Here is a 12304-nt window from a genome sequence, read left to right as displayed (position 1 = left end):
GAGGATTTTGAGAAAAAGTGACCTTATCCTGCAGTTTGGGAATAAAATAATAGGTGAAATCTATTGAAAACACAAAAACGAGATTTGCTTGATTGTAGAAGATCTCTTTTTATAATATTATTTTGGAATCTCTTTTTAGAGAGAGAGAGGTGAGAGAAACCCCTTAAGGGGCAAAAAAGAGAGTCCATATTTCTCCTAATGTACTTGTCATTTCCCACATGCAGTTCCTTGTCGTCAGTGGTTAAGGCCCAATTGTATATCAAGTTTAAGTCATGCACCTTGGTCCATGGGTTCATCCAATATATCCTTCAGCAACTTAATATTTGAGGTTGAGTTACCAGTTAATTTGTCTATTAGGTGCTCTAAGATCTCGTAGAGGTCTCATTTTTTGTTAGGGATGTGAAACGTGACAGAGGTAGGTTGCCCATGTGAACTCCTAGCCATCATATAGATTGGCAATGAGGGTGTGTCTTTGAGTTACTGAATGCCTTATCAGCTTGCTCATATTCCTCGTTGTCTAAGAATGGTAGATCGATTGTGGCTAACACATGCATCAAATCTTGCTCATCCTTTGGGCAAGGGATATACTTAGTCAATGACCTGTAATATTTCCTAGCCTGAGCATTGCTCTTGAGCATAGTTGAGATGGTGTCTAGGTCAACTAGTGTAGTTTTCCAAGTATCCATCTCCACTCTTACCACTTCCATTCGATTGCCTAGGAAGATCAGACCATTACCTCGGTCTTCTATGACTCATGCGTTGTGCATCTAGGGTCGGCCTAATAGGATATCGTAGTCCAGTCTTTTCATGACTATAAAGTCCACAGAGAACCGGACTCTTGCAATCTTCAATGGCCAATTTCTTAGCACTCCAGATGGCTTCACTTTCGTTCTATTAGCCAGTGTGACATTAAACCTGGCATCCTCAACATGCAAGTTACCCCCAGCCTAGAGTACTACATGGGTGAGTACACTGACTCCTACCCTCATGTCTACAGTCCCTTTCCTTGTGGTGTCACCTAGGGCTAGGACTGGTAAGACCACGTGCATTTTGGTGCCTTTCCAAAAAGCATTAATATGCAATGATTTGGAAACTAAGTGCAGTGTCAAGCTCAATATTTGCATTACTGCACTATAGCCTTACAAGTTGACTGCAGCTTGGTCGCTCCCTTGATCCTTCCACCCACTACTTTAGTTCTTGCAATAGCATGGATTTCTACCTAAGCATGTCTCCTAAGCTCAAGGTTACAAGGGTGGTTACCGACATTTGTGAGAAGACAGTTATAGTCGCGTGCTTCTCCCCTAATTCTATGCATCTTGGCCATAGTCTTGATTGGTTTCCTGGCCCGTGGCATTTAAGCTCTGTCTAGGCCGGAAAAATTTGAGGTGCAAACATGCCTCTCGGCTATGTGGGAGACATTGGTATGCTCATGCTAGAGAGATCATCAATCTCATCCTCCAAGATGGGCTCAACATCCTTTAGGTGTTCATGGGCTTCTCTTACCCACTCCTTGATCTTTTCTATGGCTTCGAGTTGGCACTTCGAGTTGGGGTACTCCCCTACCTTAGCACTTCCTTTTTCAATCGTCTTTGTCGTCTTTGGGACAGATGTTTCGGCATGTGTCTGTAACTTTCTTTCTGACAAGTAGTGTCATTACACTCTAAGTTTTCAACGTGACCTTTTCCTCACTTCTTTTCTTTCTTTATCTATGACTTTTCTTTTTTATTGAGGTTGTATCCAGGTAGCTAGGACCTGGCAATGATATTCTTTCCTTTATCTTGGGTGCCTTGGATTGATTTGTCACTAGCAATCAGAGTTGTTCCTGAGGTTCCAGGAGCAGTGATGTCTCGGGTTGTGGGTTTTAAGCTCCTCTCTTTAAGCAGATCATCCATTTGTATGGCTTCTTCGAAGACCCTAGCTAGCACATCCCTTTGCAAGGTTGAGTTGCTCACCAAGGCCTTGTAAAGCTCTTCACTTTGGATTCCACTTATGAACATAGTGGAGACCGCTCGCTCATTAGGTCTCTCTGTAGGCTGGGATTCTCTTGAAAAGACTTTGCACATGGGTGATGTAGTCTCGGATATCCTCCTTGTCCTTCTGCTTGACATTCATCAATCAAATTATGAGCTTGTCAGAGTATCCCACCTTAGAGAACCTCTTGATGAAGAGACTCTTGAGAATGTTAAAGTCATTGCATTCAACATTGTCCAAACTGGTGTACCATATTCTTCCTTATTGCCTAAACATAGACCAAAAGATTGCAAGCATTGGGCAAGATCTGTGAGGCTGTTAACCTCGCAGACATGCTCCAATTGCTCTATAGAACTATATGGGTCATTGCTCGACTGCCTGGTACTTGTCTAGTTATTTTGCAACTATAGGGATTCTGAATTGGCTCTTGGAGCCTTGGTTAACTCCCGATCCTACCACCAACGATGTTGCTAGCTGCACTATAGCTCTTTGCTAGACTATCAATATGTTGTCTATTAGTCACTTCATGAGAAGTTTGCTCACAACGTTAAGTCTACCTCTAGCACTCTCTCACTTTCTACATTTAGTCCTATTTAATTTATATTTGCTAGGGCTACTTCTTGTATTTCTATGTCCTACCACAATCTCCTAACTTGTTGTTGCTGGTTGTGTGCTGTTATGCCTTGCAAGACTTTCTACGCCAATTTTATTTCCTCTTCAAGGTCCGCTATGATGTCTTTTGATGGCCTGCCATGGTGGTCTGCCCTGGTTTGTGTGTCGTATGCATTCACCATCTACTAGATTTCGACTAGAAAATCTCTTAGATCAAGCTCCTCGTTTTTGTGGTTTACACCAAGTTCTACCATGTCTAAGGTTTCTTGCTCCACCAAGTTATCGATGAGTTGATCAGGTCATTGGGTAGCATTGCACTCCCAATGGTGTTGTTCCCTCAATGGGTCTGGCCTGTTTGTCACTTAGCCCTACCGATCGAGGTTGCTTGATCCCCTATCTAGGTTTGAGTGTCACCTCCTATTGGTGGATTTGTTCTGTTAATTAGGTCTGAGTGTGTTCCTTTTTATTGATAGCAAACCATTAATTTTAGTTCACTCAGTGCATGTGTGTTGCTCTTTTTATGCATTGTGTAAGATCAGGCTTTTAATTTTTTCCAAGTGCACTTCAAGTATTGAAACAATGTGGGTGCAAATGCAAGATAACAAGTGTAACTTCTGCACTCCAGTCTAAGTTCTTGACTGCATAGGGCTTTACACTCAGTCTCATTGGCCACTCTCTCTCGTCTCTAGGGTCTGTGCTACATTGTTCAGCTTGATTAGGGACAAATGGGGGTCAATGGGTCAATCTCACACCTCTAATAGGGACTAAAAGCTATCGTGACTATTAGCAGTCGTGTCTAGCCGTCTGACTACAATTTCTAGGGTCAATTTTGTCTATAAGGCTTTGAAGCCTTCCCCAATTGTGGGAAGTGTTCTACCTCACCCGAGATGTGCTAGATTTGCCAGTCTCTCCTATTAGAATTTTGGTCCAATTTGATAGTATCTAATTTCATAGTGTTTTATTTTACAATGTTTGATTCTCAGAGTCAAACGTCCAATTTTAGATGTCTAATTTCAGAGTATCTGATTCTAGTATGTCTGAGTGCCAAGCATTTGATTTTGACTAGGTCCAATTTTCATCTCTCCGAGTGGCTGATGGCCAAGTGTTTGAGTTTGATTCTAATGAGTCTGATCGTCCCAATCGGACAGGGTGAATGTCTGGTCGGACAAGCAAGGGATAGTCTAATTTTCAAGATCGGATGCAATTGGACAAGTCAAGTTAGTCCGAATGTTTGAATTCCAAGAATCAGACATCGAGTGTCCGATTTTGGGAATTGGACCCCTGTGGACCATGTCCGATTCCACCGGCATGCAAACAACAGCAATAAAAATTTGAATCGTGGCCACAATTTTGGCTACACCTACAAGTAAGGAGCTCCAGAATGCAAGAATGCATACATAGGGAGGGTTCTATGTAGCTGATATGCAGCACAGAAAACTCCTATGGCAACCAATTGATTCACCCTAAGCTCCAAGTCTCTCTCTCTCTCTCTCTCTCACTCACACACACACACACACACACACACACACACACACTCTCTCTCTCTCTCTCTCTCTCTCTCTCTCTCTCTCTCTCTCTCTCTCTCTCTCTACTGCAGAAACTGATATTGAGCCTTCCACCCCCTTCCTTGGGTCTTAAACCCTTGTCCTAACGCCCAAGTGCTATCTTGTTATAGTGCTCAAGCCTTATCAATGGAGTGCAAGCCCATTTTTTCCTTGATTTTGCCCTGTTTTGACCTGTTTTACAATAAAAACCCTAAAGATTTTTGCTTCTATTTCTTTCTCCTATCCTACTTTAATGAAAAAAAAAATTAAAACACAAATACTGAAATGATTCCTCCTACTTATCTACTCATCAAAAACCCTAAATACTTGTTTTGAATATTAAAAAGCCCAAATCTCCTGCCTATCTCAAGCACTGGTTTGGAGATGTAACCCTACTTCGACACTCAATTTGAGGTACACAAGTGCTCAAGCTTGACTCCATTTGTCCCAACAATGAAACCAAATAGTAGTGGGAGCTCATGCTCAACCGCCAAGATCCATGGACCGCTTATTACTTCAAGCATTTCAAGTGAGCATAAATGGCTATCTCTCACCTAGTCAACACACCTTCAATTCTACGGGGGTGTAGTGAGCTTACCTTGATGCTTGAATGAGAAGCCTCCCCCTCAAGCAAGCTGATAGCTCCACAATTTGAGATGCAAGCTCAAGTATCCACAATTTGAGAAGAGAAGAGAAGAGAAGAGAATAAGAATAAGAATAAGAATAAGAAGAAGAGAGGAGATGATGGAGAGATTCTTCTCCATGATCCCTCACCCTCTCACACTCACTCCCTCACACTCCCTCTCTCAAGCACATACAACAAGCAAGAAGGAGAGAAGAAGATAAGAAGAAGAGATCACTTTTGCCTCACACCAAAAGAATGAGCTTTTCATTCACTTTTTGAGTTTGTATACAAAACTCTAAATCCCTTGGGCACCCATCTCCTTTTTTACATGATCGAGCATCTTGCCAAGGTTCTCTTTCTCCATTCCCTTCTAGTCGCCTTATCCCTTCACCCATGTCTGTTTAGACTTTATAACTTACATAGGAGGGAGCCTGATGCTCTTATAAATTGAATTACATTGCACTCCGTACTTTTCTTGTGAGAGCCCTCGGAGGTTTAGACTTTATAACTTGCACAGGAGGGAGCCTGATGCTCTTATAAAATGAATTACATTGCACCCCACACTTTTCTTGCGAGAACCCTCAAAGGTTCTCCCTTATCCTTGCGAGAGAATCCTCCATCTTTGAGAGTATATCCTTCATCCTTGACAAGACGTCCTTCATCTTGGAGAGAGCCTTGCTAGAATATTCGGTGCTCACCATTTTTGAAATGGTGTTAGAGGTAAAATTTGGTGTTCTTACATCCTATGTGTTGAGGACCATGGTTAACTCCTTCAAGCATGCATACAAGCTTTTGCATGCTAATGTGCATCCTTTGAAAATTTGGCCATGAAAGCCTCACCTATATGATCTTTCTGCTTATAATCTCCCTAGAAAAATGATGTCCTCCTGAAATTCGTGAATGTGCTAAGTTTCTACAATATTCAAGATTGTTGAACTTTGGAAACACACCTAGCGAGTACTTGATCTACTCCTTTCTTATACAAAACACCTAGTATGACCTAATATGCCTTGCTCTTTAGAGCTAGAACAACAAAATGATCTTTTTGGTTTAAGGAGTGAGAGCTGAATCCACAAAAGAATTCAACATTTAAGCTGGTTGGAACAACAAAATGATCTTTTTGGTTTAAGGAGAGAGCTGAATCCACAAAAGAATATAATAAACCAATAACGCTTCGTGTATACAACTGGTAATGCAGATTTGATCCACAGAGTTACAATATGACAGAGCATTAGCTATGTTGCAGGGTGATACGACCGCGCATCAACGCGATTGTAGAGTGCTCCATATTCTTTCCTGCAGGACCGTAATTCATTCTCGCCATGAGCAGTATTAGAGTTGTCATGATGGACGTCGTGATACTGATCCTCTTTGTCGAAGACTACGGACCAGACCTTGGTGGTGCAGTCCAAGCTAGCGCTGTAGACGAAGCAGCTGCGCAGGCTGCCGACCGCGATGGCGACGGACTTGACAGGGCCATGGTGGCCTTTGAGAATGGCCAGGCAAGTGTAAGAGCCCGAAGAAGGAGACCTGCGCCACACTCGTATCATCTTATCAGCAGAGCCGCTGCATAGCAGCGGCCCCGAGAGAGCCAGCGACAGCACGGGCTGGCGGTGGCCCCTGAGAGTGGCGGCCAGCCTCGTGTCGTTGCAACGCCACGTGTCGCTCTCCCACACGCGGATGCAGCAGTCTGACCCGCCGGAGTAGAGGATTACGTGGCCGTCGTCGTGCTGAGCTGGCGGACGAGTCGCCAGCAGCGTGTTGACGCTGGCCTGGCCGGCGTCTAGCGTGGCGGTCAGCGAGAGCCTGTGCCGGTGAGTGAGTCGGCGCCAGGCCTTGACGGTGCCGTCCGCGGAGGCTGTGTACACGTATTCGTCGCCGGGGCCGGCCGCGAGGGCGTTGACCGCGTCGTCGTGGGCTTTAACCGACTGCAGGCATCGCATGCTGCGGAGGCTCCAGACCTTGAGGGTTCTGTCCCAGGACGCGGAATAGAGCACGGAGGCGTCGGGGGACGCAGCGACGGCAGAGATGGTGTCCACGTGTTGGATCCAGAGCCGTCGATGGTGGCGCCGGATCTGGACGTAGGCTCTCGGGGAGGCCAGCAGGACGTTGCGGAGGTAGTCGGAGGCGGTGGGGAGGGTCCGGATGAGCCTGTACTTGAAGCCCGGGGCGTCCGGCCGGCGCCACACGCGGATCTTGTGGTCCTGGTGCGCCGTGAAGATCCGGCCGTCCGTCGCCGCGTCCAGCGCCTTGATCGCCCCTGAACCGATGCCGAACCTGCCGCACTCCGGAAGCTTCGGCTGCCGGAGCACCGCCACGTCGCCGGACTGCAGGCCGCTGTACACGTGGCTGCCCTGGAGGCACAGCGCGGACGCGTGCGACGCCAGCGTGGCCATGCACCTGTAGCTTGCGCCGGCCTCCAAGGGCACGTTGAGGGAGTAGGGCGACGGGAATGGCGACTCGAAGGAGGGCCTGTGCAGCTCCGGCAATGGGGATATCATTATGTGCATCGTATCATTATTGCTGTCATTGGTGGGAGCGACCGCCGCGCTGGCTGAGACGCGGCAACGATGATCGTCGGAAGCGGCTGAGCTGCTGCTGCTGCTGCTGCCGCTGTTATGCGTGTGGTTGGCTGGATCATGGACAAGTGCATCCTCCTCCCATGGGGTTGAATTAGAAGGGAAGGTGAGAGAAGGGGAGGAAGACGATCGTCTGTGGCGGTGATGGGACGAGCGCGGGCGCAGCAAGCAATTGGCGAGGGGGCTATGTAGCATATTAATTATTGGGATGACGATGGAGATCGTCGACGATGCCGTGCTCGTTGACAGAAATTTGGGTGTGGATATTTTTGGCGATGGTAGGTAGTAATGGCGATGGGGGGAGAATCAGGCTCCGCGTCGGGTATGCCGATCGACAGAGAGCTCTCTCGCTCTCTCTCTCAGAATGATGGAGTTGAGAACCTCGTTATTTCATCACTCTACATATGTGTATGGATATATATATATATATATGCACACATATAATTTTATATTTATATTTATGTGAAGGAACAGAACAAATGAAGCGACTCCGGTTTCGTCGTTGCCATAAGACAAAATCCAACCGCCCATCCAACTGGCGCGCTTTTGATCTGCCGGCGCCACGTAGCACCGAACCACCCTGAATGTGGGGCCCACGGTAACTTCGATCCGGCTCGGATGTTCTGCCGCAAAGTCAGCTGTCATTTGGGGGCGGGGCCCGGGGGTTCTCTTGGCCTGCTTTGCTGGCAGACCCACGTGGCCTCATGCCCTGCTCCATGCTCATACTCGTCGTCGTTCATGCCTTTATCATAACTAGCAGTTCTGGGAGCCCCTTGGGCCTTCAACATCGAACAAATTAATGTCCATGACCATGGTATTTATCCTCTTTATGTTTCTAAGGTTTTTTTAAACAAAATTTACCACTCATCTTACGTTCTACCTCGGTCTTTCATGAATATATGGGTAAGAGAAGAGACATTAATCCTTAACAACTATTACCGAAAGAAAATCATCTCCATGAAATTACTTGCCAGCTTATCGCTTTGGCTTATAAGAAAACGAAGACAAAGTCGGTTCTAATAGTTCACAACATAAAGTATTCCAAAAACTCGCATGTTACTACAAGTCTTGCAACCTCATATATCCTACTCAAGATTAATGTGCACTAAGGGAAGGGAGCAAATGTGAAAAGATAAAGCATTTAAGTCAAGCATAGAATTGTAAGTACTCTTGTATAGTCTCTCTATGAGAGGTGGTGCCTCCCATGCACATTGCTATTTGCAACTTCACTACTAGATTACTTCAACATGTTGTGGTTAGGTATCAAAGATAAACACTTAAAGGAGAGGCTTCTTGGACAAGGTATCTCTTGAGAATCTTTTATCCTATGTACTAGAGACCATAGAAAGCAACTCCAAGCATCGGACGTATTTGGGCACAAACTTGTGCGATCTTAACCAAAGTCAAAACATGATGCCTACATTTTCTACAGTTACTTTTGCTTACCTCGAACCTTGAGTTTGATGACTAGTCATTGTCCTCCCATTAGAAGGAAGCCCAAAAGAAAATTGCAACACATTTTATCATTTCTCACGCTAGAATTGTCCCATGCAAACACATCATTCCAAACATCATCATTTCTCATCCATCCTTGTCCTTGGATTTTGACATTTCCATCTAAGTAAATTGACTCTTTGGGTTCCATCTAGGAAGTCCATGTCTTTTATGTTGCTTCTCAAAGTGGTAACTAAAGACATTGAGTGGGATGGAGTTGATAGCAAACGTAGACGCCTCAATGAAACTACATAAGCACATAGACGCCTCAATGAAACTACATAAGCACATCCATTGTAGCATATTAATACCATTGGCCATGCATTGCATTTTCAAATAGGGAAGTTGAGGATACATGAAAATCACTTTATATTTATTTTGTGACATCAAAGTCAACTTCTAGAAATCCACAGCAAATTACAAATTGAAGTTGAGTTACTATGGCCCCAAATTAATGGTTCCAAGATAAACTTAGTTGAAACTTTTAAAAAAGTAATAAATGAGAATGGTGAATCGATAGTCCCTAATACATTCCTACTCTCTTTTCCAATTAAAAATATATGAACCAACCAAGCTTGTTTCACACATGGACATGCTAACCAAAGCATTTAAAGAGTGTTATGTAAGCTTACACTCACTCTCGCTTCATCCGCAAAGCAAAGGGTAAATTGCAATTATGCACTTGTACTTGACTCCCTTTGCATGTCACGATCTTTGATCTATGGTGTAAAGGTACATTATGTCATGCACATGGGTTTCAACTAATGATTAGCATTTCCACCATTACAAGCACTCTAAGTGTTCCTTCATTACTAGGCAAAGGCAAATAGAGGATTTGTAGTTAACCCCAAAAGGTGAACTTTATTGTCAACTCTCAAAAACGAGCAAAAGAACAACCATCTTCTTGTGACTGACCCATTGCGCGCTTATGTTATATTCATTTATTCTTACAATAATAATCAGCCAAATAAATCGTTTGCAATTTTAGTACTTTTTATCCTTGCAAAGATAAACTCTGAAAGAGCTACAATATATCATAGGGTTAAGGGTTCAAGCTCCATTGATCCATCAAAGTTGCAATATATTATGGATTTTTATATTTTCAAGGCATCATACAAAAAGGCCTAAAAGTTGCAATATATTATGGACTTTTATATTTTCAAGGCTTCATACGAAAAAGCCTAAAAGATCCCATTAAAAATGGATCACATGTCAATGTGAATACACATCTTATTTGAAATGATTAATCAAGCAATCGATCACTTGCAAAGGGTTCTAATGCTAAGTATATTGTACAATAACTTATTGGATACGAATAACTGTAAGTAATCTAAATTTAGTATTATGCCTACCTATCGTGTGTCCACAAAAGAAATTTCATCTAGGGGCTCAAAAAAATGACACTATGTAAGTCTACCATTTTGTCAAACACATTTCTTACTTGGAGAGCAAGTTTGTAAAAACATGCATCCCCCCCCCCCCCCCCGCCCCCCCCCTTCCCCTAACAATCAAAACTATTTGTTGGCCTAAGCCTTACCCAAAAAAAGCAGTCGGTGTTGAATCTTGTGGAAAAGTAACCCATAGGAAAATACATTATGTGCAAAGAAGGGCTCATCACTAAAGTATATACAAAGAAAGATGGGAGGTTATAATCTATGGTTTCACATTGGAAGGTGTGGGGCGAACTTGTAAGGCTCACCTTGTGGTGGGGTGATATGAAAGAGACAATAGATTGCTCTAAGGCTCTAAGGCTCCAAGGCTCGAGTATACTCCGAGAGGACGAAGTTTGGTCGGAGGAGAGTCCCATGGCGTCATTGGTCGAAGGTGACGCGCACTGGTAGGATGCTTTGGTCGCGGGCCCGCCCGCCCGGCGGAAGACACCTTCCAAGTTCCAAGTTCCCGCCGCCAATGCACATCTCGACTCATAATAGTGCTCATTCGAAATCCTACCACATCACCTTTCAAATTTTTACTTTGCTAGTACTAATGTTTTCAATACAAAATTTAGGCCATGTATAAAATCATCTTGTATAGCCCATCTTTGAGGAGGCACCTCCCATGCACACTAGAATTTGAATGTTACATTGCTTTGACATGTCATGCTTGCTTTTGTGGAGAAGAGATCTCTCAAGAATCTTTTATCTGATTCACTAGAGATTCCACAAAACGCAACTCTGAGCATTCTAGGTTTTTGAAAGCAAACTTGTATTTTAACCAAAGTCAGAATCTCAATGCCTGTATTTTTTGCGGTCACTTTTGCTCATGTTGAACCTTTCCTTGTGATGAGCACTCATTGTCTTCAAAATGACAAGTCATTATATTATTTCTCACGCCAAAGCCTCTCCATACAAACACATATTTTTCAAACATCATCTTTCCTCAACCATTTGTGTTCTTAAATTTTGAAATTTGCATCTTTGGTTCCTATTTAGGATGTCCAACAATTGTGTCTTCCTTGTCAAAGGGAAACTAATGATGTAAACTGTGAGGGGATCCATAGAAACTTTATTTTCCTTCGCGAAGTTTCATAAGAAACACGTGTACACATCCATTACAACACATTGTCTGGGGGGCCCACTTGTTTCCCTTTCAAATATGGATATTGAGGGCACATGAAAATCATTTGACGATTATTGTGATGTTATCAATTTCTATATATCTGCTAGAGAATACAATTTGAAATTTAATAAATTATGGCTTCAAATGACACTTGCTTAGAATTTTTTTAAAAAAGATGAGTCGCTAGGAAAATTTTGAAGTTGTTTAGAGGGGCCTTGTAAAAACGTTTGTCAACTAGTATATTTCCTCCAAGAAGTGGCACAAAATGAGAGTCCTGAAAATGAACCCCAAGTTTTCCATTGTTCACATATCAAGTGCATATTGATATGAGGTTCCTATTCAAAGATGATACACAAGGGCACTTTGATAACCACCACACAACAATGATTGGTCTCCTTATATAACAACTCTTAAAAAGCATAACTAAACAGATAATTTCAAAATCCCACTCTCTTTCTAGGTTAAATTTCTTGGCAATCAAGTTTTCCTCACCCATGAGCATATTAAACAAGGAATGTAACAACACATTCATGCTTTCATTGTAATTGTAACTTTATTGCTACAACAAGGGTAGCAATGCAATGATTAATGCATACATACTTAACTCCCTCAAAATGTAAACTCTTTAATGTATGGTGCAAGAAGGGTACATTGTTTCATGCATATAGATGTTATATAACAATAGCATTTGAAGTGAGTGCACATTATGGAAGCAAATGCATACATGTGCGTGCGCACGCGCACACGCGCACACGCACACACATGCACGCACGCACGCACGCATGAACACACACACACACACACACACACACACACACACACACACACACAATCTCTCTCTCTCTCTCTCTCTCTCTCTCTCTCTCTCTCTCGCTCTCTCTCTCTCTCTCTCTCTCTCTCTCTCTCTCTCTCTCTCTCTC

At 43.4% G+C, this 12304-nt stretch overlaps 1 protein-coding gene across 1 annotated transcript; it reads right to left on the bottom strand.

Moving 5' to 3' along the window:
- Nucleotides 1-5845: 5845 nt before the first annotated feature.
- LOC148039431 (protein JINGUBANG-like) lies at nucleotides 5846-7716 on the bottom strand. The gene has a single exon (XM_087664976.1). It carries the CDS (start codon nucleotides 7524-7526, stop codon nucleotides 5988-5990), a length of 1539 nt encoding a protein of 512 aa, XP_087521102.1. The 5' UTR covers nucleotides 7527-7716; the 3' UTR covers nucleotides 5846-5987.
- Between the last annotated feature and the right edge of the window lie 4588 nt (nucleotides 7717-12304).

This window comes from Lygodium microphyllum, chromosome 2, assembly GCF_053477565.2.
Source record: "Lygodium microphyllum isolate KBCC chromosome 2, Lygodium_microphyllum_v1.1.10, whole genome shotgun sequence".
NCBI lineage: Eukaryota > Viridiplantae > Streptophyta > Polypodiopsida > Schizaeales > Lygodiaceae > Lygodium > Lygodium microphyllum.
The sequence above is the reverse complement of the archived record's forward strand: the minus strand, read 5'-3'. Positions and strand labels throughout refer to the sequence as shown.

What these genes read in the sequence shown, in the direction of transcription:
- LOC148039431 (XM_087664976.1), bottom strand. Translation starts at nt 7,526, where the DNA reads ATGCTACATAGCCCCCTCGCCAATTGCTTGCTGCGCCCGCGCTCGTCC.